General features: G+C 38.2%; 1 protein-coding gene across 4 annotated transcripts in view; it reads left to right on the forward strand.

The window, feature by feature from the left end:
* Window positions 1–24,439, forward strand: part of CDC14B (cell division cycle 14B) — a 61,203-nt gene that overhangs the window by 27,852 nt on the left and 8,912 nt on the right. For 2 of the 4 annotated variants that reach the window (XM_023508111.1, XM_023508112.1), the window contains exons 7-13: window positions 1,721–1,783; window positions 5,353–5,440; window positions 5,740–5,970; window positions 12,630–12,768; window positions 12,935–13,094; window positions 13,765–13,862; window positions 24,190–24,306. In XM_023508111.1, coding sequence (XP_023363879.1) covers window positions 1,721–1,783; window positions 5,353–5,440; window positions 5,740–5,970; window positions 12,630–12,768; window positions 12,935–13,094; window positions 13,765–13,862; window positions 24,190–24,306 — 896 coding nt within the window. Of the gene's footprint in view, window positions 1–1,720; window positions 1,784–5,352; window positions 5,441–5,739; window positions 5,971–12,629; window positions 12,769–12,934; window positions 13,095–13,764; window positions 13,863–19,047; window positions 19,194–24,189; window positions 24,307–24,439 lie in introns of all 4 variants that reach the window. The other 2 variants (XM_023508113.1, XM_023508114.1) reach the window with 2 other exon arrangements.

The raw sequence follows: 24,439 nt of genomic DNA on the forward strand, positions 1-24,439 counted from the left end.
TTGTGAAACTTTATGATGGATAAAAGTACATGTAGTTATGATTTTTCATTTTTTCCTACTGTGTATATGGTGACTTTTGGGGCACCCTCTACAATGAAACATGATGGCTTTCTGGGAATTCTGTCAGAAAATTTGTGTCTTAAAATGAGAGGGCTAATTAGTATATAAATTCAGAGACTATTTGGTAGACCTTTTTCTTTTGTATCAGGCAATAAGGTTTGAGATCACAGTTTATTTGGTGTGGAGTCCAGGGATTCTTGGGAGTATAGAGCTGATTGAGGTAGTTGTCACAGACTCTCAGATAGCTTGATTAGGGGACCAAAGGGCAACAGATATAAATGGTATCTTCCTGTTGGAGTTAAAGCCACTGCCAGACAGGCTAATGTAGGTAAGCACCCTCACCTTTGAAAAGAGAAAAGGAAAAGCTTTGAGGGACTTCCAGTGGTCTGCTGTAACATGGTTTAGCCATCTCTGTTACTTATTGGCTTGTTTTTTCCAATTGAGTTTTGTAGTCAAAGTCTAATTATGATTAGCTGGTATGACAGGTCAAAGATTGTATTTTTCACACTATATTTAGTTTTACATAAGTATCAACAGCTTCTGATTTTCACTGTAAATATTTTTTATTTGTGACCGATTTTTGAATATTACTGCATATGTGAAACATTTATCAATTTAAAAGTGCTGTATGCTTCCAGTAAGATCATCTTATGGAATTCAAAGGAAAATAGGAATTGTCTGTAAACTACTTTTTAATTGTATCATTCTGTTAGGAACATCTGTAGTCCAAATGTCATGAGACATGCAGAGTATTTTGAGTTCAAAATGAAATTTATCATGGATTTGGTTTGAGGATTATTACTTCAATAACTATGTCTTATAAAATGAAGACCTTTTGGCTGTCATTGTAGCCTTCTTAATTTACATTTGTATTTCAGTAATAAGTTTCAGGAGTTTACAAGAGTCCCTTTTGAACCCAAACTACCAGTGGATCAGAAGTTCTTGCTTCCCTCCTGTCTGGCTCAGTGATCAGTGAGTCAGGAGAATGTTTCTCAGAGGCTGCCAGAAGAAATAGATATTCTGTTTCTTTTGCCCAGGATTCTTTGCCTGCTGCCACAGAGTGAGGCTATAGGATAGAACAGAAATTTTTTTGGTATTTTCTTAAAGGATGAAGAACATTTTTTGCTAAGAATTTTTAACTTATGTTGATGTTGGGCTGTCTTTCACATAGGGAACATTCATCTTTTAATGCAAGATAGAAGATTTGAAAGTGAAGATACTGATTAAGTGTGTGGGTCTTGTTTGGAATAAACCAGATTATGGGTTTTTCTTTCCTCTTTACTATTTATTTAGAGACCGGATTGTGCATTATATTTGAACCCTAAACTGAATCTTCAGCCAACATTGATACTGAATCTTCAGTAAATTAGTGAAGTTACTTTGAAGGTATCATTACTTAACTATGTATAGATAAGATGATTGGTGAATGAAAATTAAAAAATCAAATCTCATTAAATGTTGTAACTCATTTCCAGATACCAGAAGCATTTACAAGGCACAGCCCACTTGCTTTGAAAACTATTCAATGAAAAGTAATCTAAATATAATTATACCTTTTTGGAGTGCCTCCTGGTATTTATTACTAGGAAATTAGATAGGAAATTGTTTTCTTATTTGCATCTTTGTTCTTAAAAGCTTTTTTTTTTTTTTTGGATTTTAGGCAATGCAGTATGGCTTCCTTAATTTCAACTCATTTAACCTTGATGAATATGAACACTATGAAGTAAGTCTTCAGGGATAATATTTTTTTAATTCCTCCTGACTGCTTCCAGCCTTATTGAGAGGAATAATTGACAAATAAAATTTGTATATATTTAAGATGTACGAAGTAATGTTTTTGTATGTATATATATATTGTGAAATGATTACTGCAAGCTAATTAACATATTCATCACCTCACATGGTTACCTTTGGTGTATGCAATGAGAACTTAAAATCTACTCTCTCAGCCTGTTTCAAGAATGCAATCACACATTGGGTCTCTAGCACGTGTTCATCTTGTAACTGAAAATTTATATTCTTTGACCAAAATTTCCCCATCCTTTTTTTTTTTTTTAACTTTTTTTGTTCATCCATTTTACATACAGAAGCAAAAATTTTGTTTGAAAAAAAAATTGAGATGTGTACAGAGTGAAAAAAATCATCTTCACCTTCTTCTGTTTCTCAGGTCCCAGTTCTTAGCGCTGATTTCTGCATTATTAGATGCTTGGTTCCAGAGGAAGGACTATGCATCTGTGCATTCTTCATAACAATTATTTTAAATATTTTTTAGTATTTATAATTATCATACAAATCAAATCTCATTAAATGTAACTGATTTCTAGATACCAGAAGCCAAGTGAGATACTGTTTGTAAAACCCTTAGTGTAGGGTATGCTGAAGTGACTAGTGATTATATGTCTAAATACTCCCGGCAAATATCTTTGTTTTTACCGTAACCTTTCATTTGTATCAAGTCAGAATGCTTCTGGTTGCAAGTTATAGATAGTAAACACAAACAACGTAAAAAAAAAAAAAAAAGAAAAGAAAATGTGTTGGATTACATAAATTAAAAGTTGAGGAGCAGATATGGGCTTCAAATATGACCCTGTTCCATATGCATAGCCACATATCAGAAATTGGACTGAAGCTAGTTTTGTTCTCAGGCCAGCCCGCTCTAATAATAAGAAATGGCCACCAGCAGCTCTGATCTACCAGTTGGGCAAATTGATCAGAAAAGAATAGTAATCTTAGCTCCAGCAGAAGATCCATGAATGCCTCTCCTAGCCTGGCCTTGACCGTGTGCCTATACCTGAATCAGCCTGTGTTCAGAGGAGGGGTATGGGATGCTCTTGCTGGCCTTAGTTCTTTGACCATCTCAGAAGTCCAAGGTTCCTGGGTCAGCCCTATCAAATGATCCAGACAATTTTTTTTTTTTTTTTTAAAGAAGATGCAGTGGGTAAGGGAAAAGTCCAGGCAGGCAAAATCTGTGGTTTGGGGTTCCACATTTTTCAACAGTGTATTTTTTTTTAAAGAATATATAATTTGATTCTGTGGCTTCAGTGAGATGCTATGCTAAAGGCCTTGTCCAGCTAAGAAGTTTTGTAGACTCTTGTCCATCCTACTAAAGTTATCTTGAGCAGACTTTTTCTTTAAGGCTGGAGAGGTGATACCTTAGCACTTCATGCAGTGGTATATTGGATTCTTGGTTAACTTTTTTTCCACTATCAATTTCTAAAGTCTAACTATTATTTCAAACTCTTAAGTCTAATTGAACTATTTCATTGATGTATTAATAAGGAGAATTTGCTGTTGCTATGATATACCAAAGATGTAAAAGCTTATTATAGGATTGATTAGAACTTATCTCTCTGAAATAGTAGTTCATTGATAAAGTAAGATTATATATTTAATGACCATCTTATACTAATTTAGTATAACTAAATCACTAATACCTTTTAGTACTTGTCTTTATAAAATTAAATATTTAAAATAACATATATTTAAGTACACAGAACTACTAAAAATACCATTGGTGTTTGTTCCTTCAGTGTAACATAGCAATGACTTTATATGTCATTAGGGAGCACTGGGGGGTGAGAAATCATCACCTTCTCGTTACTGTAGAAATTGGGGGACATGAGTAGCAGGAGCACACTGACAAATGTTTTTACATCCAGTGAAACTGCATCTATACACAGGGAAGTACTTAGGTAGCCCTTAGACCACTTTTGTTTAGCCTATACAGTGTAATTAGAAATTTGAGGTTAGTGTATTTATCTACTTGATGCCACAGTGCCCACTTTTTCACTATTTTAACTTCTCTGAATTTAGGATGCATCTTAATCTATAATGCTAGCAATCATTTGTAATCACAGGTTTGTATTAAAAAACTACAAGTTTTTAAATTTCACTTAAAAATCGAACATCTGGGCCCAGCATGGTGGCTCACACTGGTACTTCTAAAACTCTGGCAGGCCAAGATGGGTAGATTGCTGGAACTCATGAGTTAAAAAACAGTGGCAGCAAGAGCGAGGCCCAGTGTCTCCTAAAATAGAAAAACCAGCCGGGCATTGTGGCGCACACCTGTAGTCCCAGCTACTAGAGAGGCTGAGGCAAGAGGATCGCTTGAACCCAAGAGTTTGAGGTTGCTGTGAGCACTGACACCATAGCACTCTACCCAGGGTGACAGAGTGAGACCCAGTCTCAAAAAAAAAAAGGAACACCCGGCAGCTGTGGTCTTTGTTCCTGCTTAGGCCATTTATCATACATACAGGTTCACCACTTCCCTGTGTTGATAATGAAGTCAAGTAAATTGATTTTGGGTTACCTGCCTAGGCCCTGTAGATGCTCAAGAAACTCAGTTAAAAAACAACAACAACAACAACAAAAAATGAAACTCAGTTTATTTCTTAGTCCTTTTTCAGTACATGTATAAATAAGCCAATTGCAAAGCTAGTTTATATGGATTTTTCTTTATCTTTGGTTCTCTTTTTCCATTATCAAATGTCTCTTACATTCTGCTTAAAATTCTCCATTATTCATTTCAGGAAAAGGTATGTTTCTCTTGTTTATAAATTTGAACTATATCTTCTGTTATATTGATAACTAAATCAAAAGGACTTAACAGGAAGTAACCTGTTTTACATAGCAGTTTATGTTTATGGGGGTTTTGTAGGGATAACTCTGATCTCAATTTTGTGTTTGATTTTAATTTTGTGTTTCCTGGTGGGTTTAGTGAGATTACTTTTGATTGATCCCCATAATAAATAGTTAGAAAAATGATAGAAAGATGTGTTTCTATAAATAGATAAGTAAGTATGTATTGAGAAGCCAGAAACCAAAATAGATAATTTTTTCTCCTTCATTCAAGGGGTTAAGATTGCTTCTACTGGAAGCTAGGTAAACATTCAGGTAAATAGGAAAGTTTCCTGATCCCTCATACTGGAAAAGTTTGCTTTCTTATTAATTGGCAGCAACTATAAATATAACTTATTTAGGTGAAATAACCAAAGTACTTGAGCTAAAATAACAAAATATTTAGTGTGTTTGGACGGCAGTAGGTAGTTCTGTTTTCTAAGGGCAAACTACCCCAGAAAAGAAATGCTGTAAAAAGGTTATTAGGATCAGGAGAAGTTAATTAGTTCTTCTCTCGTTGCAGGGCAAATTTTAAATTCCTGTCTCACGGTCATTTATAAAAAGATTTTCTACTAAAGAAAATGGATTTGAAGTCCATCAGAGACTCAATGTTGAGCAGGAAGGTGGGGAGGAGATTAAGTTTAAAAATGAATCGTGCTGGTCTTCCCTTTGCAGAAAGCAGAAAATGGAGATTTAAATTGGATAATACCAGGCCGATTTATTGCCTTCTGTGGACCTCATGCAAGATCCAGACTTGAAAATGGTACGCAAAACTATGGGGCCAGTATAGTTTTGTTATTGAAAGTATTCATCCAGGATGTTCTTTTGAAATAGGCCAAAGAGTTAAATTAAGTTTAATTAACTCTTAATTATTTAAGAATATTTGGTCGTTTCAGTACATCATTCTGCCTGTATTTTAACTTATTTTTATTTTGTTTTTTTACAGTTAATAAATTGATATTCAATCCCCAGTCTAGATTCTGTCTCCACCTAATTACAGGTGAAACTATTATCCATTGTTTTCTTCTGTGTTTATAGTATCTGGTGCATTTCTTTATGTAGGTTACCACCAACATTCTCCTGAGACTTATATTCCATATTTTAAGAATCACAATGTTACTACCATTATTCGTCTGAATAAAAGGATGTATGATGCTAAACGCTTTATGGATGCTGGTTTCGATCACCATGATCTTTTCTTTGCGGATGGCAGTACCCCTACTGAGGCTATTGTCAAAGAATTTCTGGATATTTGTGAAAATGCCGAGGGTGCCATTGCAGTACATTGTAAAGGTATGTTTCTAGGATTAAAGAACGGTGTACATGGATGAATATGTATGTAGAAATAAACATACCCTACTCATTTCATTTAGAGAACAGGTTAGGACACTTGAAACTGCCATTATTTTTAAAAGAGTACTTTAAAGTCCTAATTTATGACTGAGTGTGGTAGAACACATTTGTAGTTTCAGCCACTTGGGAGAGTGAGGCAAGAGGATTGCTTGAGCCCAAGAGTTTGAGGTTATGGTGAGCTATGATCATGCCATTGCACTCAAGATTGGGTGACAGAGCCAGACTTTGTGTTTTAAATAAAGAAACAAATAAATAGATAATAAAAAAAAATTTAAGAAATAAAAATAAAACCATAATTTCATATGTGAAGTATAACTTATTTCATAAATAACCCCTACAAAGGCTTATCACATTGAAATGTGTTCATTTATTTATCCAGTATCTATTGAGTGCCTACTATATGGTTAAATTCTAAGATGTCAAAGAGTACAACAGACCCCAAGAGCTTGTCTTTATGGTGACTATATTCTTTTTTTTTTAAATTAAAAATTTTAAAAATATTTTAAGTTATTCTGAGTACATAATAGTTTTGTATCTTTATAGGATAAATGTGATATTTTCATACAATGTGAATTAGTAAAATCAGGATAATTGGGTTATCTATTACCCTGGTATTTAACATTTCTGTTGGAAACATTCAAATTCCACTATTAATTATTTCATGTGATATCATATTTCTCAGAGCAATCTCAGTCTGTTTCATAAATCTAGGAGCATTTAAGTTGGGTGGATAAATATTTAGAATTGAAACGTCCTCTTGTAATGTTCCCTTGACCTGAATGAAGTGACCATCTTTGTCTTTCTTAACTTCAGTTGCTTTAAATCCACTTGTATCTGAAAATAAGATTGCAATCCCTCCTTTCATCTAGTTTCCATTTGCCTAGAATACTATTTTCCATCCCTTAACCCTGAGTCTAGCTTTGTCCTTCAAGGTTAGGTGTGTTTTATGGAGATAGCATAATGGACGGCTTGTGCTTTTTTATCCAGTCTGTCAGCCTGTGCCTCTACAGTGGGGAATTCAAGCCATTGACATTTATTGAAAGAATTGATAAGTGTGGTGGAGTTCTAGTCATCTTATTTTGTGAAAGTTCTGTGGAAGCTAGCTTTTATCTTTTAGTTTCTGTGTGTTTGTTTTGCTAGTGGGCCACTGTGATGTCTACTTGTGGTGAACTACTTCAGTGTCTACATGTCAGTAAAAGATTTGATTTCACCATTGATTTTGAAGCTTAATTTAGCAGGATATAGAATTCTGGGCTGAAAATTGTTTTGTTTAAGAAAGTTAAAGTTGGATAACCATTTTCTGGCTTGGGGAATTTCAACTAAAAGGTCTGCTGTCACCCTGATGGATCTGCTCCTGTAGCTCAGTTGGTACTTAACTTCTGGCTGCTGGTAAAATTTTCTCTTTTGTCTTGACTTTGGATATGTTTTCTACAGTGGGTCTTGGAGATGCTTTGTTTGTGTTAAGATGATCCAGGGTTCAATATCCACCTAAAAGGAGTGTTTCTGGATCTTTAGTGAAACTTAGAAAATTTTCATTTATGATATCCTTCAGTGGGGCTTTCATTCCTTTGGGACATTCTTCTTCCCCTTCAGGGATCCCTGTAATTTGTATGTTTAAACACGTTGTGAAATCCCATAATTCTCTGAGCAAATGCTTTCTCTCACTTCTTTTCTGCTTTAACTACCTTGATTAGCTCAAGAGCTTTATCCTCTAGCTTGAGATTCTTCTCTGTGGTTTAATCTGTTACTGATACTTTCTACTACATCTTTAAATTCTCTGATTGACTCCTTCAAGTTCTTAAGCCCTGCCATATCCTAGCTATATTCTTCATATCATTTATCTATTTTTTGGTTCTGTTTTTCTACTTTATTGTTAATTCCCTTTGTTGTCTTTACCATCCATATTTTAATTCCCCCTCTTTCATTTTATTTTTTTGAGACAGAGCCTCAAGCTGTGCCCCTGGGTTGAGTGCCTTGGCATCACAACTCACAGCAACCTCCAACTCCTGGACTCAAGCGAGTCTCCTGCCTCAGCCTCCCAAGTACTGGGACCACAGGCGCCTGCCACAACACCTGGCTATTTTTTTTTGGTTGCAGCCAACATTATTGTTTGGCGGCTGGGCTGAATTTGTATGTGGCTGGCGCCTTAGCCACTTGAGCCACAGGTGCCGAGCCCTGTCATTTTCATTAATTCTTCATAGATGGAATTCTCTGCAGTAGGTTCCTCATGGTCCCTTGGAGGGGTTGCTAGGTTTTGGTTTTTCATGTTGCCAGAATTTTTCTGTTGGTTCCTCCTCATGTTTGTTTTCTTCTTGTTCTCTTCCTTTCCCTACTTTTTCCTTCTTACTACTGCCTTCACTTTAAATTACTGTGTCTCAGAGCTTAGGTGTTGAAGTGGCCTTTCAGTATAGGGCCAAAGGAAAAGATGGGTAAAGAGCAACAAGGGAGAAAGAAAAGAAAAAGAAAAAAAGAGGAGGTGAAAGAAGAGAAAGGGAGCGATAGGAGAAATGGTGTTGTTCAGCAGGGTGCTATGGCCATACCTACAACTCTAGGACTTTGAGGGATGAGATTGGATGGGTTCCCTTGAAGTCTGGAGCTCCTTACCTGCCTGGGCAAAAGCAAGGCCCCACCTCTGCCAAATGAAAGAGAGGAAAGGGAAAAAAAAGTTAAAAATTTAGCAGTATGTTGTGTGGGGACCTGCCAATATTGTCATTCCAAAGGCCAAAGCTAGAAAGACACCCTAGATCATGAGCTCATGACCTCCTTGAGCCAGACCAGTGCCGTGACCACCCGAACACTCAGAGAAAAGAACAAAAAATAGATAAAGGAAATTACACATACAAATATATACAATAAAGAAAAAAGGGATATTTTAGCTGTTACATGAGAAATTTATGTGAGAAAGGTGAGAAAAGTAGAAAAATCTCTATCAATAGACAAAAGGAGAGTAAAAAAAAGAGAGAATAAAAGGGGCTGAAAAAATCATAACAAAAATGAAAGAGCCCTTGCTACTAAAGAAAGTGAAAATGAAAATAAATATACAACTAATCAAAAAGGAAAGAAAAACATATATGTATATAACTATATACACACAGGTGTCCATCATGTGCACTTGAACTTTATGGACACTGTGTGTGTGTGTGTGTGTGTGTGTGTGTGTGTGTGTGTGTGTGTTATGTTTGCCTGGACATCAGGTGGCACTATGGTTTTAGGACATGGAGAACATATGCTGTTTTGCTGTGAAAAATTAGGGCTGGAAACCACTCCACTAGAGGTGGAGATTGGGTCCTGTCTTACTCACTTAGCTGCCCTCAATCAGGGCCTGTTTGCTTCATCAACATTCAGTCCTCATGGGATTGGGATCCTACAGCCCTTGCCAGATTCCTTATGAAGCACATCACACAATGTCTCCTGACAACAATTCCCAGGGCTGCTTAGTTCACCCCAAGAATAGATGCCTGAGTTTAGCAGTTGTGCTAGAACCAATCCATGCGCTAGGACCCTGCAGACTGTTTCTCCCACGTGGCTTATTTCTCCAACAGTAGCAGCTAGCTGCCAGGCCAGTGGGAGATCCACCCTAGTATTCAGTCCCGGCTGTTTGATTCCACCTACTCGATTCAGCCCTCCAAGGCTGCTCTAGGCAGTAGATTAGCACAAAATCAAAAAACTGCAGGGCAGCTGTTTCTTGTCCCCAGTACTGGCCAGCTGGCTCGACCTCACCAGTTCCCAAGCACTTGCCTTTGTGCTGGTTTTCCTCAGCTCCAGACCTCCTCACTGACTCTTATAGTTCATCAGTGCTTCACTGTCCCCCTGGAATGATGTCCAAGGGTGCCCCCTGGGGACATTGAGCAATTCCTGGAGGAATTGGTTTTCACAACCTGAAAAGCATCTAGTGGGTAGAGGCCATAGATGCTGCTATTAATAAGTGTCCCACAATGCAGGACCATCTCCTACAACAAAGACTTGTCTGGCTCAAAATGTCAGTACTACTGAGGATGCAAAACTCTGAAGTGGACTGATGACCAATTAAAAGCCCAAAGAGAATTTGATATGATTTGATCTTTGTTTTGGATGAAAAAAATGATGAAAGTATGAAAATTGGATTGTGTGTGAAAATTTAAATGCATTAGGAGGTGTTAATCTGTTAGAGCATACCATAGACTGGGTGGCTTTAATAACATTTATTTTCTCACAGTTCTGGAGACTGTAAGTTCAAGATCAGGGTACTGGTAGGATTGGTTTCTGCTGAGGCCTTGCTTCTTGGCCTGCAGAGACAGTTGTTTTCTCTTTGTGTCTTCACATGGTTTTTCTTTTGGGTGCCCTCACTTTCGGTATCTCTTTTTTACTTTATAAGGAATTCTGTTGGATTAGGACCTCTCATTTATGACCTGAGTTAACCTCAGTTACCTCCTTTAAGGCCCTATTACCAAATACTGTCACATTGGGAGTTAAACATACCAAGATAAAGGATTTGGGAGGGGCAGGTGGGACATAATTGGTGTATAATATTCAGGTCTCTGCCTCCCCCAGATTTGTGTCCTTTTCACATTGAAAATACATTCACTCCATCCCAGCTGCTCCAAAAGTCTCAACCCATTTTAGCATCAACTCCATGTTCAAAGTCTCATCTGGATGCCATCTACATCAGGTAAAGGTGAATGAGACTCCCTGTGCCTCCTCAGTTGTGGACCTGCAAAACCAGACAAATTACATGCTTTCAAGATGTAATTGTAGGACAAACACAGCCTAGACATTCTCATTCCAAAAAGAAGAAATTAGAAAGAAGAAAGGATTTACGCTCCCAATCAAGTTCAAAACCTAGCAAGACAAATGCTGTTACATCTTAAGTCTACAGAATAAGCCTCTTTAGCTGGATGTTGTGCTCTTAGCAGTGGTGACTTTGCCCTCTATGCCACAGGCAGGGGCTGTCTGACCCACTGTAACCAGTAGAGGTGGCCCCACCCCATGAAACTCAGAAGTACACAGCCTTGCCTCAGCCTATATGCTCTGTGTGTTGCTGCCTTGGATCTCTGGATTGCCTTTGGTGTCATGCTGCTCTTTTTGTGTAGGACAAGGTGTACAAGCACCGAGGTACCTACTGTCAGAAATCTGAAAGCTTTCCTTTATTTCTTTCCATGTGTGTTCTTTTTCATCCAAACAGGTGGTGTCTTCTACTGGTATAATCCTATCTCTATTCCTGGCTTCTGCTGAGATGGCTGATTAAATACATGAGTAATCTCTTTATGGCTTAATTGTTCATCCTCATGCTTGATGTTCTCTATAGAACATGCTTTCTAATTTTTACAACATATACAGGCTGCAAATTTTTTTAATCTTTAGTTCTTGGATGCCTTTTGCTTAACAGTTCCTTCTTCAATTCATCTCTCTCTTCTTATGTTTTATTTTAATGAGTAAGGAGAAAGCAGGCTGTACCTTCAACATTTTCCTTACAAATCTCCTCTGCTAAATCTCCAAGGTTGACACTCACAAATTCTGTCTTCCATAAAATACTAGAACACAATTGCATTTGATTTCTTTGCCAGTTTATAATGAGGATTGTTTTCAAATTAATACATTCCTCATTCCCATCTGAGACTGTACCAGAGTAATCATCTTTCATGTCCATGCTACTATTAGTCCTTTCAAGACAATTGAGACTTTTCCCAAAATATATCTCAAAACTCTTCCAGCCTGTCCAATTCCAATTCCTAAGGTACTTTTCCATTTTTATGTATTTGTTATAGCAGCATCCCACTTCATCATGCAAATCTGTATTAATAACACTTCTCCAGAGAAAGAAAACCAATAGGATACTTTTATAAGAGATTTATTTGAAGAAACTGGCTCACACAAATACAGAGTCTAGTGAGTTGAAGATAGGCACTCAGGATTGGCAGCTTGGAGACCCAGGAGACCCCAAGGTGCAGATGAAGTCTGAAGGTCCTCTGCTGGAGAAGTCCTCTTGGTTGGGAAGTTTGGTCTTTTTGTTCTGTTTAGGCCTTCAGACTTGATTGGGTGAGGCCTGCCCGAGTTCATCCCCCTCTGAATTGATACATAAAATTAACCCTCACAGGATGTAATGAATAAATAGCCTAGAATAGTCTAGACTGGAAGGACAACATTAAGAGAGTGTATTAAAAAATCTAAGTGAAAATGGGTATAACAGAAGAGTAGAAAATTCAGTTGGTTGTGGGAGTAAGTGCAAAATTTTGAGCTTTTCTTTTTGGAAAGATGGTACCATTTTCCCAAAACACCCACGGCAGAAAACACCGCACCCATTGTGAATCATGCTCAGAAAGTGATTCTCAGTCTAAGCTACACAGAATGCCCTGGAGGATTTTAGAAGTCTCTGTGTCCAGGCTGTACTGCCTACCAATTAAATCTGCATTCTGGGGACAAGACTGAGCAGTAGGATTTTTAAAAACTCCCCAGGTAATTCATTATCAAACCAGCCTTAAAAACTGCTCTATGGATGCAGAATTATGGGAAGCCTTTTATAAAAAGACTTCTACCTGTCCAACAAAATTTTGGTGTATGTGAGAACACCAAAATTCAGGTGTATGTAAGAACAGGTTTCATTGGTTTGTTTCTTTTCCTAGCTGGCCTTGGTCGCACAGGCACTCTGATATCCTGCTACATCATGAAGCATTACAGGATGACAGCAGCTGAGACCATTGCATGGGTCAGAATCTGTAGACCTGGCTCAGTGATTGGGCCTCAGCAACAATTTTTGGTGATGTAAGTAGATAGAAAACTTTTGTCATTCCACAGGGAACACATGGGTCTGGAAACTGATAGGAAGTGGAATTTTCCTGTTATCTCTAATAACAGTCTGGTAGGAAACAAACAGTTGTTTGTTTATCTTTCTGGAAAGCTATGTTTTGATGTTATTTTAATGCTCTAGGAAACAAGCAAGCCTGTGGCTGGAAGGTGACTATTTTCGTCAAAAGTTAAAGGGACAGGAGAATGGACAACACAGAGCAGCCTTCTCCCGACTCCTCTCTGCTGTTGATGACATTTCAATAAATGGGGTCGAGAACAAAGACAAGCAAGAACCCGAACCGGTAATCGAATCATGCTGGTCAGGCTATTGTTGTTGCTGTAACTGCTGTTGAGAACCTTTTAGGGCATGGAGAAAACTGTAGGTGAAAATAATAAAGCACATTTTGAGGGATTATCGTCACACAGTTTTTTATATTTGTAACCCTCTCTAGGAACTTTTTATTCAAAACAGTTAAAACAAGGTTGTGTGTCTGTAAACTAGGTATGGGTAGAAAAAAGAAGGCTGTGATGTCAGCTCTTAGGTGAACCTAGGTGTTCCCGGGCCCTCCCTCACCCCTTGTTCCCATTTCAGGACAGCTGATTGAGAGAAGGCTTTTAAAGAGCCAAGAGTTTAGGGGGTAGCATTACTAAATTAAGTGGTGATATGTGGATTGTGAAATGTTTAGTAGATTGTTTTCACAGTTATAAATCCACATGCCTCTTCATTGTCTCTATGTTTTATAACAAGAGTGCTGTTGGGTTCTGTGTCTCTGAAAGTCAACCTGATTGCCTCGAAACGTTATCAGTAGCTTAATTTTGAAAGGAGAAATACATGTCAGAGTTCTGCAGAAATTTGGTGTGTCTGTATGTATGTGCTGATGTGTGTGTTAGTATGAGCAGGTAGCCACTGTGCTTTGCTGCATTAATGAGTGCAACTTCAATCATTAGCTCAGTGTCTTTTTACTTACACAGTACAGTGATGATGACGAAATCAATGGAGTGACACAAGGTGATAGACTTCGGGCCCTGAAAAGCAGAAGACAATCAAAAACAAATGCTATTCCCCTCACGTGAGTCTGGTTTCCTTTGTTGTGCTTGATGTTTAAAATGTGTATTGGGTCCTTTGTGAGCATTTTTTCCTGTATATTTTTTTCCTTACTTGGATACCCATTACCTTATGTTGAAATGATTGTGTTTATTTAAAACACAGGGGTGCTGGTCTCAGAAGCTCTCAGCTGTCCTTTGTTTCCTATGTCCTGTATTATACGTAACCTCATGAGCCTTTATAGGTAGGAAGGTGACATTAGGAATGCTTTTTATCCTAGGATAAAGGATAAAAGAGAGACAACAGATATCTAGCCCAGAGCAACAATCTTGTCCATAGTTATTCAAATGGTGAATTACTTTAAATTCTCTAAAGTTCAGATCCTCTGTTTTGATATGGTAGAACTGAGTGTGATGATGGTTTAGGTTTCTTTTCTTTTTTTTAATTTTTTTTGGAGACTGAGTCTCACTCTGTCACCCTGGGTAGAGTGCTATGGCATTATAGCTCACAGCAACCTTAAATTCTTGGGCTTAAGTGATCCTCTTGCTTCAGCTTCCTGAGTAACTGGGACTACAGGCACCCATCACGATGCCTGGCTAGTTTTTCTATTTTTAGTAGAAACGGTATCTCATTCTTGCTCAGGCTGGTCTTGAACTCCTCTGCCAGGCAATCTACCTGTCTCGGCTTCCCAGAGTGTTAGGATGATAGGGGTGAGCCACTGCACCCAGCCAGCTTAAGGATGTTATATTGTTTGGGGGCAGCAGTGAACTGGTTTAAACGATACTTTTGTATTTTAGGGGAGGGGGAGATTATTTTCAAATTATAGAGGAAGCTTTGGCATGAGAATAGGAAATAGTTCAATTATTGAGGGAATGTATGTCCACATTTATTTTATACTTTCTTAGAGTTTGGATTCAACCTCATGGACCATCTAGGATTCAAAAAATATATAGAATCAAAATACATGGCCATTATACTTTTTTCTAGGCTGTTCTAGTCTAGTTACTCCTTTTCCACTATGAGGCACCAAATTCTTGCCATTCTTTTTTGAGGGGATGAGTGGTGGAGATAGGTCATTTCATTCAGTAAGCACCTTGTAATACAGTCAGGAATTGATGATATAATCAGTCATTTATATTGGCAAAGGTAGGCTTTGTTTTTAATTAAAAGTGGTTCTTCCCTGGAAAGTCTTAATAATCTAAAAATTCTGAAGTAAAATTATACATAAGCATGTGTCATCACATATTACTCCCCTGTGAGGTTCTTAAAAGACCCAAAGCAAAGAATTGAGTTTTCTAATATTAAGTGCCATGTGAATGTAGGACATTCATTTTGATTATCAGCATTTATTAAGCCTTCTTTTGCAGCTTGGTGGTGCTTCAATCAACTAGACTGCTTGATGAAGCATGGCACCTTTTTCAGCCAGGCTTGGCGGCACCCTTGCAGTCCCAGCTCCTCTAGAAGCTGAGACAGGAGGATCCCTAGAGTCTAGGAGTTTGAGGTTACTGTGAGCCATGATGATGTCACTGCATTCCAGGCTAGGCAAAAGAGGGAGGTAGATCCTGTTGCCAAAAAAAAAAAAAAAAAGGCTGCCTTTTGTATGATTTATTTAGCTCCAAAGCAGTTTTATATATCATTAAAATGTTTATCTAAGGCTTTATTGATTCTTTTTTAAAAAGAAATTAGGATTAGTGCCTCCAGATATAATTATTTCAACTAATTCTGCACAGGATGAAAGAAGCAGGTAGTGGCCTCAAACAGTGCTTCTCAGACTTCACGGTGCATTTTCGTCCTAGGGAACTTGGTAAACCACAGATTATTGCACGTGGGTGTGGGGTGGGGTCTGAGATTCTGCATTTCTAGCAAGCTTTCCTGAGTTGGCAGGTGCTGCTGGTCCAGGGACCACATTTTGCATCCCAAAACCTAGGAAATCGATGCTTTGTGGGTCACTCAGGTTTTTTAGTTTGTTTTTCAGAATCTACATCATCACTTTTTTCCTCGGTATGTTGTTGCCTTTTATTCAGAAATCAAGCGAGGAATCCAGCCGGATGCTAATCCTAGTATCAAAGGTTCTTTCTGACTAAGTAGGGCTTCTAGGAAATTTCCTCTAGTTCTTTTCTGAGGATCTGCTACCCTCAAGAATATGTTTTCCTAAGAGTTCAAAAGTAGAGACTGTAAAATTCTCTTTTGTAGTTGATAAGTTTGTGGTAATACAAAAGAAAACAACAAATGGAGATTAAAAGTTAAATATTGTTGGAACTGGAAGATGACTCTACATCCCATCCCTTCCCCCAGGAATTGTGAGGTCCCCTGGGATAAAAGTGGGATGTGATCAGTAGTGCCTGAGTGAGAGGAACTAGAAGGGTTGGGGAAGAAGGGGCAGCGTTTGAGGCATCATTTGTTTAGTTTTCTCATTACTTTACTATACCTTCAAAAAGGCACAGAAGGACACTGGCCCTGTGCACTAAAGCAGAGTTAAAATCCTGGCTAAGTAAAACTCCTGTTTAACTAAAGAAAGCTAAAAGCAAGTAAAATGGTGGAAGTTTTTTTTAAAAATAAGGAGGTAGCTCAGGATCCTCTTTTGTGGTTGTTATCCTGAACACAATACAATAGCTACACGTACACAGTTAACTAGCTTTTAGGTCACACTTGCAAGAAGAAAACAAAGTGCTAAAGTTTTTTTGAGCTCTCAAATTACATGTAGATATCACGAGGGATTTGAGGTGAGTGGCAACATGCTCCCATCCTCTTACTCTATGACATCTGGTTACCGTTCCTGTTCCTCCTTGCTGTTTTGCTCTTTCGGTCCCAGAAGAGGAGGTCAGTTGGAAGTTTCCTTTCTTTCACTCACAAATCTTTGTTGTTATTTTGTAAATAATGATCCCCTGAAAGGCAGTGTTCAGTAGCAGCTTGGGTTGAGAAATACAAATTCAATTCCTGCTTCCCAAGTTCGACTTGTCATTTGCTATGGGTGAGTTATTTTGCTTTGATATTGGTACTTAGCCTCATGAAAATATAGTAGTTGGCTGGGAGTGGTGGTTCATGCCTGTAATCCTAGCACTCTGGGAAGCTGAGGATTATTGGAGGTCAGGAATTTAAGACCAGCCTGAGCACAAATGAGACCCTTTCTCTACTAAAACTAGAAAAATTAGCTGGATGCAGCGGGGACCACCTATAGTCCCAGCTCCTTAGGAGTCAGAGGCAGGACGATCCATGGAGCCCATGCGGCTGTGGCCTTAAGGAAACTTGTGGCCTTCAAAGTCTTTAGTGTGGCCTTTTGACTGAGTCCAAATTTTACATAACAAATCTTTATATTAAAATGAGAAAAGAAAAGTTTCCTCTTTCTCTGCTGCAACACTTTTAGTGAAAGGATTTTGAAATCAGAAGGCCACACATTCTTTATCGCTAGGTCTCTCTTTTATAATTGGTCAATATTTGAGGAGAGTTAAAATTTTTAGAAACTGTAAAATAACCCTTTTCTCAGAGATCCTGTCTGATCCTGATCACAGAGAAGACGGTAAATCACATAACATCATGCCATTGATCTTGATGGCAAGTATATTATCTGTGCCAAAATGGCTGTAAGTTGGGCCACGCTGCTTGTCTTTCTGTGTAGTGCTCATTGCCTCTGGGCTCCTTAGGGTTAAGTGAAACATGAAAAGCGGTGTTGCCTCCTACATGGGAGTACGGTAAAAATGGAGATATAATTAGCCTGGAAAAATCCCTTACATGCCCCTTAACAATGTGGTAGAGATGGGAGTGTGTTTCAACAATGGAAAATAATTCTTATGCTGTGAGCTTTACTAGAGGAGCAAATAAAAATCCATAATGCAGACACCTGAATATTAAGGCCATTCTCCAATTAAGGTAACAGTTAAATCAGTAACTGGAATGAAGATTGGGATGGATAGACCCAGTGTTCTGTAGTGAACACTACAAAAGATTCTATAGTGTTTCTATCTAGGCCATTTATTCTATTCCATCTAAATATTAAGCCCCTGTAATCTTAATATACAGAGGGTGCCAAAAAAAAAGTATACACATTTTAGGAAAGGAAAAAACTGTATTGAAATTGTAATACTCAAGTCATATTTGACTTCTGCAATTACAAGAGATACAAGATACCACAATAAATGTTATTGGTATATATTGAGTATTACAATTTTAATACAGTTTTTTCCTTTTAAAATGTATATACATTTTTTTGGTACTCCCTGTATATTAGATTTTTTTTTGATGGGAAGATGGTGTAGGTATAACTTGTAAGATGAGGTTAGATTTTATTTCAAGTCTACCCTTTTCCCACTATACCCGGTGCCTGGCACATAGCTTTTAATGATGAAGTCAGCAATAAAAATGACACAGTAAGCCACATCTGTGCTTGGCACCTTGATCAGCCCATAGAAAGTACGCAGTAGAGCCTTTCGTATTTGGTTCACAAATGTATCCAGGTGATCATTTGGGAGTGCAGTAGTTGGAAGGTGCTACCACCCTTCCAAATGTGAGGTTTCCATCTTTCTGCTAGAGCCCAGGCCAGTTTGTATGGCTGGAAAGACCAAGCCCAAAGCCAGCTTGTATGGCTGGAGGGAAACAAGTGGGAAAACCAACTAAGGAAAATAACATAGTATGAACACATAAGTGAAACTGAGCTCCTTCTGGGTTGCCTGGGGTTGAGTGTGTCAAATGTACAAGGCTTCAAGAGTTCAGTTACAATTCCATTGAAATGAGATCATGTCTGCTGTGCTATATTTGATTATAATTTTTATAATTGGGCCTTATGACCCCAAAGTCTAGGGCTTTGGGGTGGGGGCATTGGGGGTTGCCTCCTTTGTCCCTGTGGTTTGGTTTAATTTTTTGTGTGTGTATCTTGTGCTTTTTGAATAACTTCAGTCATAGTCTGTGACCCATTTCAGTATCATAAAGTTAAATTAACACGGGGCAGTCACCCAGCTAGAGATTAAGGCTAACCTTTTATCCCAAAGTATCAAACCTGTTTAAAGACAGCCCACCCTCCCCCCACCCCGCCACACACACACACAAAATGGCAAATCTCCGTCCTTGTTTTCTACCCCTCTGCATCCCAGTTGCTGTAACTGGGCTTTCAGGGTGTCTAAGGTTCACATGTGGCTTTATTTATTTAATTTCTATTATATTATTTATTTTGGCTTCCCAATTTGAACATCTGTTCTTTCCCCTTCACCCCTTTCCAGATGTCCCCTAGCTGTGCTGACCTCTGCACTGTGTAGTGTTGTCATCTGGTGGATTGTTTGTGACTACATTCTTCCCATCCTGCTATTCTGTCTCGATGGTTTCAGAACACAGTAGCCATCAGGACCCTTTGACAGATAGCTGCTGTGTAAGTGTGCCCTGTTCCATTTCTCCGCTGTCGCTTACTTCTGGTGCCAGAGTGTGGTTCTCAACATGCATGCTTTTTTTCCTTGTCAGCTCCTAGCTTTGTTGGTTTGCATATTTTCAAAGGTTCTTTCTCTGAATCTTTTCATTAATGGGATGGTGGTGAGGAGGGAGGGCTTCACTGTTCCTTTCCTAAAAGAGATGTTAAAAATAACACACCTTGTTTTTGAGTTGCACTTGCTCTTAACAGATAGTTTGAAATAGCAGTTTATAAATATAAAGACACTGAGACCGTTTCTCTTTCCTATGAAAAGTATTTAGTTAGCTTAGGATAACGGGTGGTTTTCTTTCACTTAATGGGCTATACAGCTTCCTTCTAGTTTTCTGTATCTTATGTCCTTTCTAATCTAGCAAAGAAGAATTTTCCCCACAATCTACTTTGAGTAAAGATTTGATCTGGTAGCCTTGAGGTCTAATGACGATCATGTTCTGGGTTTCCCTTCCAGTTCTGCCACCACACAATAGCTTTCTCATAGGTCTTCTGTATGTAGTAAGCAGAATTTTCTACTCCATCTTACTTCATTTCCTCTCCTTTAGGGAATACAGAAAGTACAATTTTCAAAACTTGATATAAAATGGAGGCAAAACAGAAGCTATCTGTTTGGGTTATGTGTTTCCATGTGACAGTCACAGTGCCCACTTTTTTCTTTTTCCTCAAAATAACCAGAATGTCTTTATTAGATTAATGTGGGTAGATTTGTATTCTCTTGAGATCTTCCATCCCCCAAATCAAGACCTTAACAGTGAAGAGGCTTCTTTTCTGCAGAAGAATGTGGCAAGCACCCCGCTGGCGGAGGAACATAGGGAGACCTGGGGCAGAGAGGCAGGGCTTGTGCTTCCCGTGCCCACTGGAATTACCACCACCTCTTACCTGGGCTGCATTCCTCCCTCTCTGAAACCTTACTCACAGTTTAAGAATTTCTTCTCATCTCCATTCGGACTTGAAGTTACAAAAGAATGGTTATAACTGTTCCTTCCACGATTTCTTCTAAAGTGAAATTTCATTGCAACCAACTCTGGTACTTGGTAGTTTCATTGAGTGTTTTCCTATGGCTCAGAAAGATTTAAGAATCAAGCAGCCTTTACTCTCTCCAAAATGAAGGAAAACCTGTTTATCATGTTCCTGTTTGGCATTTTCTTGAATATCTTATTAAAACAAGCTTATGATCGCCCATCCAGATTGCTATATTTATGATACAGATTAACCTTTTAGGCTTTTTTTTTCCCCTCTAGTAAGCTTCAGTTTCCATGTACTCTGACTCAAGAGCATCACACACTGCACAGATTTTTCTTCTTCTCAAACTATTTCAAGTGGCAAAGATGTTCTGAGTGGGTGAAGTTCTCAATGGGTGGACTTGTTGCTAATAATACTGAGGTACTTTGTGGTTGTGTTATCATTCCCAGGGTAAGTTTGCAAATGGTCTCCATCAGGCTCTTTTCTCTTTAATATTCTACATAAGCTGTAATCTTTTGTTGATGTCATTATTGTTGTTTGCCATTGGATTTCTAGAACCAAGCAGAGTATTCATTTCAGCCTGCCTAATTAATTTGGAATTTACAGAAGCAAAAAGCATTTAACAGTTACAATGATGTTTAACAAGTTTGATCTCTGTAGCGTCCCTCCTCCCTCATTACTTTCTTTCTAAAGGATCTTCTTTGTAAGGTGACCAATCTTGTACACTGTGGTTGTCATTCACCTCTGCTGGCAGATGATACAGCATCTCCTAATAGGCTTTTCCTAGTGAAAAGCACCTGTTACCTGCCCTTCCGGGAGAAGCAGGTCACTTGAGGTGGCCGCCTCAGATTCTGAGAGAGGGGAAGAGATGCAAATGGAAGGTGTCAGGAACATCATTTCAGAAGCTCTTTCTTTATCAGTGGTGGACAAGTAGTATAAATAGTGCGTAGTCATCCTGATGGATTCTTTTCTTGGTATTGAACATTCACGTTCAAGCATTTTGTGGCTTGATAGATGAGGGACCTGGCTTTTCAAGTTTTTTGCTTTGCCATGTCCCTTGAGTTGCAGATATCACTGTATCCAAAAATTTGAGAGTATTGAGGCTCCAAAAGATACTGCAGAGACGAAGGTGAACTGCAGTAGAGACATGAGGTAAGTAAGACTGAGGATTTTCTCAGCAGAGATGGAAAAGAGAAAAATACGTCTGCTGAATATTAGTCATGTAACTGCCCTGGTTTGGAAGGTGGAAGGGCAGTGGATACCCAGGTTCCCCATGGCAGAGGAAGTGCTCCCTTTTGCTAGCTTGGCTCACCTTGTCAGGTGTTCCTTGTAGGCCATCACTGGTAATACCTCAGCGCGGTTAAGTTTTTCCCCCCACATTACTGATATATAACCCATAGACCTGGTAAACTGCTCTGTTGTCAGTGCAAGTGACTGGAATCTTCCCTGGTGTGATTAATGGATTCTAAATTTCTAATATCTTCTTAGTTTTAAAGTTCCACAGAAATTATTAGCTATTGAATATTACTATTACTATATTATAATTAGTTCACATTAATTTACACTAATTTTGTAGGGAAACAAATACTTTTTAAAAGACATTTCTTATCAGCCTAAGAATTACCACTTGTAGCAGTAATTTTTTTTGTTTTGAATAGTATTTAAACATTTTAGTAAAAGATAATTTGTGAAATCAGGACTCAGATTTCCACAGCAGGGAATGTATTATTGGCTCTTGTTTCTTTTTTCATTTTTTTCATATGAATTATTTTGTAGTGTGGTAGTTGTGTATACTTATGGCCGTCGGTGGCCTCAAATAATTTGATGAGTAGGTGTTATTTATCAACAAAAGGTCCTGGTGCAGTGGTTCACAGCTATAATCCTACCACTTTGGGAGGCCAAGACAGAAGGATTGCTTGAGCTCAAGAATTCTGCCTGAACAAGAGTGAGACCCCATCTCCACAAAAAATTAAAAAATTAGCTGGGCATCATGGCATATGCCTATAATCCCAGCTGTTAGGAAGGCTGAGGTAGGAAGATCACCTGAACCCAGGAGTTTGAGGTTGCAGTGAGCTGTGGTCATACTATTACACTCTACCTGGGATGACAAGAGTGAGACTCTCTTTCAAGGACAACCTCCCAAAGCAAGGAAGCTTGACCCTCTTTCCTCACTGCTCCAACCCAACTTTTTATATTAAAATAAAAAGCCAAAGGCGTCTGTTTTTCTCCCCATGAAAAGGAACAGATAAAGGGAATTGATGATTCAGGCTGCACCAGTACCAGGCTTGGGTTTCAGAAGTAGCAGTGAAGTACCAACAGTTTGTTTCGGTTCACTTGTTTTTTTCTTTCCAGTTTTTGACCAGGGCTGGGTTTGAACCTGCCACCTCTGGCATATGGGGCCGGCGCCCTACTCCTTTGAGCCACAGGCGCTGCCCCTATGTTCACTTTTTTTAATGCAAACTCCTAGATCCAGATGCTTAACAGAGATGAATAAATATTTCCTCTGACTTTATATAATCAGGGGGAAACAACTAAATAATTTCTTGTTTTCAAGAGTAGAATTCATAAGCCAGAGTACTAGCTTTGATCCTACAGCTAAGTCTGCATATACTTTTTTAAATTTTGTTAGAACAGTTAATATTTCAGATGATCAAACTCAAGGAGAAATGCTGAACCAAGCATTGGGTGATTTACCTAGGATTTGTATTCCTCTGTAAGATTGAAGGGTGGTTTTAGAGGGTTTTCAGAAATCCTCCGTGGATGGGTGCCCCTTCTTATTCCTCCCCAAGCAGCTTGAAGCCACTGGCCCAGGTGAGCTCTGGACTGTGCTCTGGGACAAGAAAACCTATTGGTTTTTTCATGGTGTTACCTTTAGCATTTTACCACATGTTAAGTCTGTTTTGGTTTGATTCATACAAAGATTATAGGAATTTACTAATCTTTACTACATTTTAAGGCCTTGACTTTAATATGTTTATTAACTAACATGCTGGTAACACAAGCAAATGAGGTAGGATGTTTATTAGCTTTAACAGTTTCTTTTTATTCCTTTGAGCTAAGTTCTTAGAAGTCATCTTTATGGTTGACTATGACAGAAGAAAGCTTTTCTTTCAGATAAATACAGGTTGATATATATAAATGTGTATATATGTGGTTCAGTTTTTCAGTGATCATCTCTTGAAGAAAAGAATTACATTGAAAATCTTTTGGTGTTTTCTGCTGATTTCCCTATGATGATTTCAAGATAAAAAACAAACAAAGAACTCTCTATGCATAGGCTATTGTGGGTGGCCTTTATCTAAGGGTGTTCTTTTCTGATCTACTCACTTGCCTCCTGGCAGTCGGCTCTCATAGGCCTCAGTTCCTTAAGATTTTTAGAGTTTAATGAAGGCAAGTTTCACAAAATTTATGTGGTTTCACTTTCATTTTTATGGTTCTCGGAGATTTAGTAAGTAGTTATAATCCAGTCAAAACTCATATTTTGCTCATATTTAGCTTTCACATTTTGAAATGCTATATAAAATTGGTATTGATTTAGTGTTTACCCATATTTTCAGCTCTGAAGTATGAATATTTTATAGCTGCTTCCTAAATTTATATTCATATTCTTTAGAATTTTGAGTTTCTTACTGATGGCTTCTTTTTATGACTAGAAATCTGAGAATTGACTTTTGAGTACAAAGATTTGTTTGGCTGATAGATTTCTTTGATGTGGGAATTGCTTAAAATGCCAGGTCATTCGTTTTCCAAAAGCAAAGCACTCTGATTATCTTTGTGTAACCTACAAAGGGAAATGAGATACTTCATTTCAAAAGGCCTCCATGTAAAAATGTGTTTCAGGATTTTTGGCAGATGTGTTTATAGAAAATCCTATCAGTTCTCAATAATATAATCTGCTGCTCTACAGTGCAAAAATGCCTTCCTCTGTCAGTATTTGAAAGTCATTTCAGTGAATATAATCTTATTTTTTTCCGACTATTTTCAGAGTAATTCTTCAGTCCAGTGTTCAGAGCTGTAAAACATCTGAACCTAACATTTCTGGCAGTACAGGCATTACTAAAAGAACCACCAGATCTGCTTCAAGGAAAGGCAGTTTTAAAAGGTGAGAAAAGAATACTACTTTTCTGAAAAGTTGTAAGACTTGGTTTTCTAGTTTAATGTTGTGGACCCTACTTCTGGAGAAGGACAAGAAGTTAGGAGAAAATAGAGTCCTTGTGATGGGAAGTTCACTCATC

Source organism: Otolemur garnettii, unplaced genomic scaffold (genome assembly GCF_000181295.1).
Source record: "Otolemur garnettii isolate 467f Iridium unplaced genomic scaffold, OtoGar3 scaffold00006, whole genome shotgun sequence".
Classification (NCBI taxonomy): domain Eukaryota; kingdom Metazoa; phylum Chordata; class Mammalia; order Primates; family Galagidae; genus Otolemur; species Otolemur garnettii.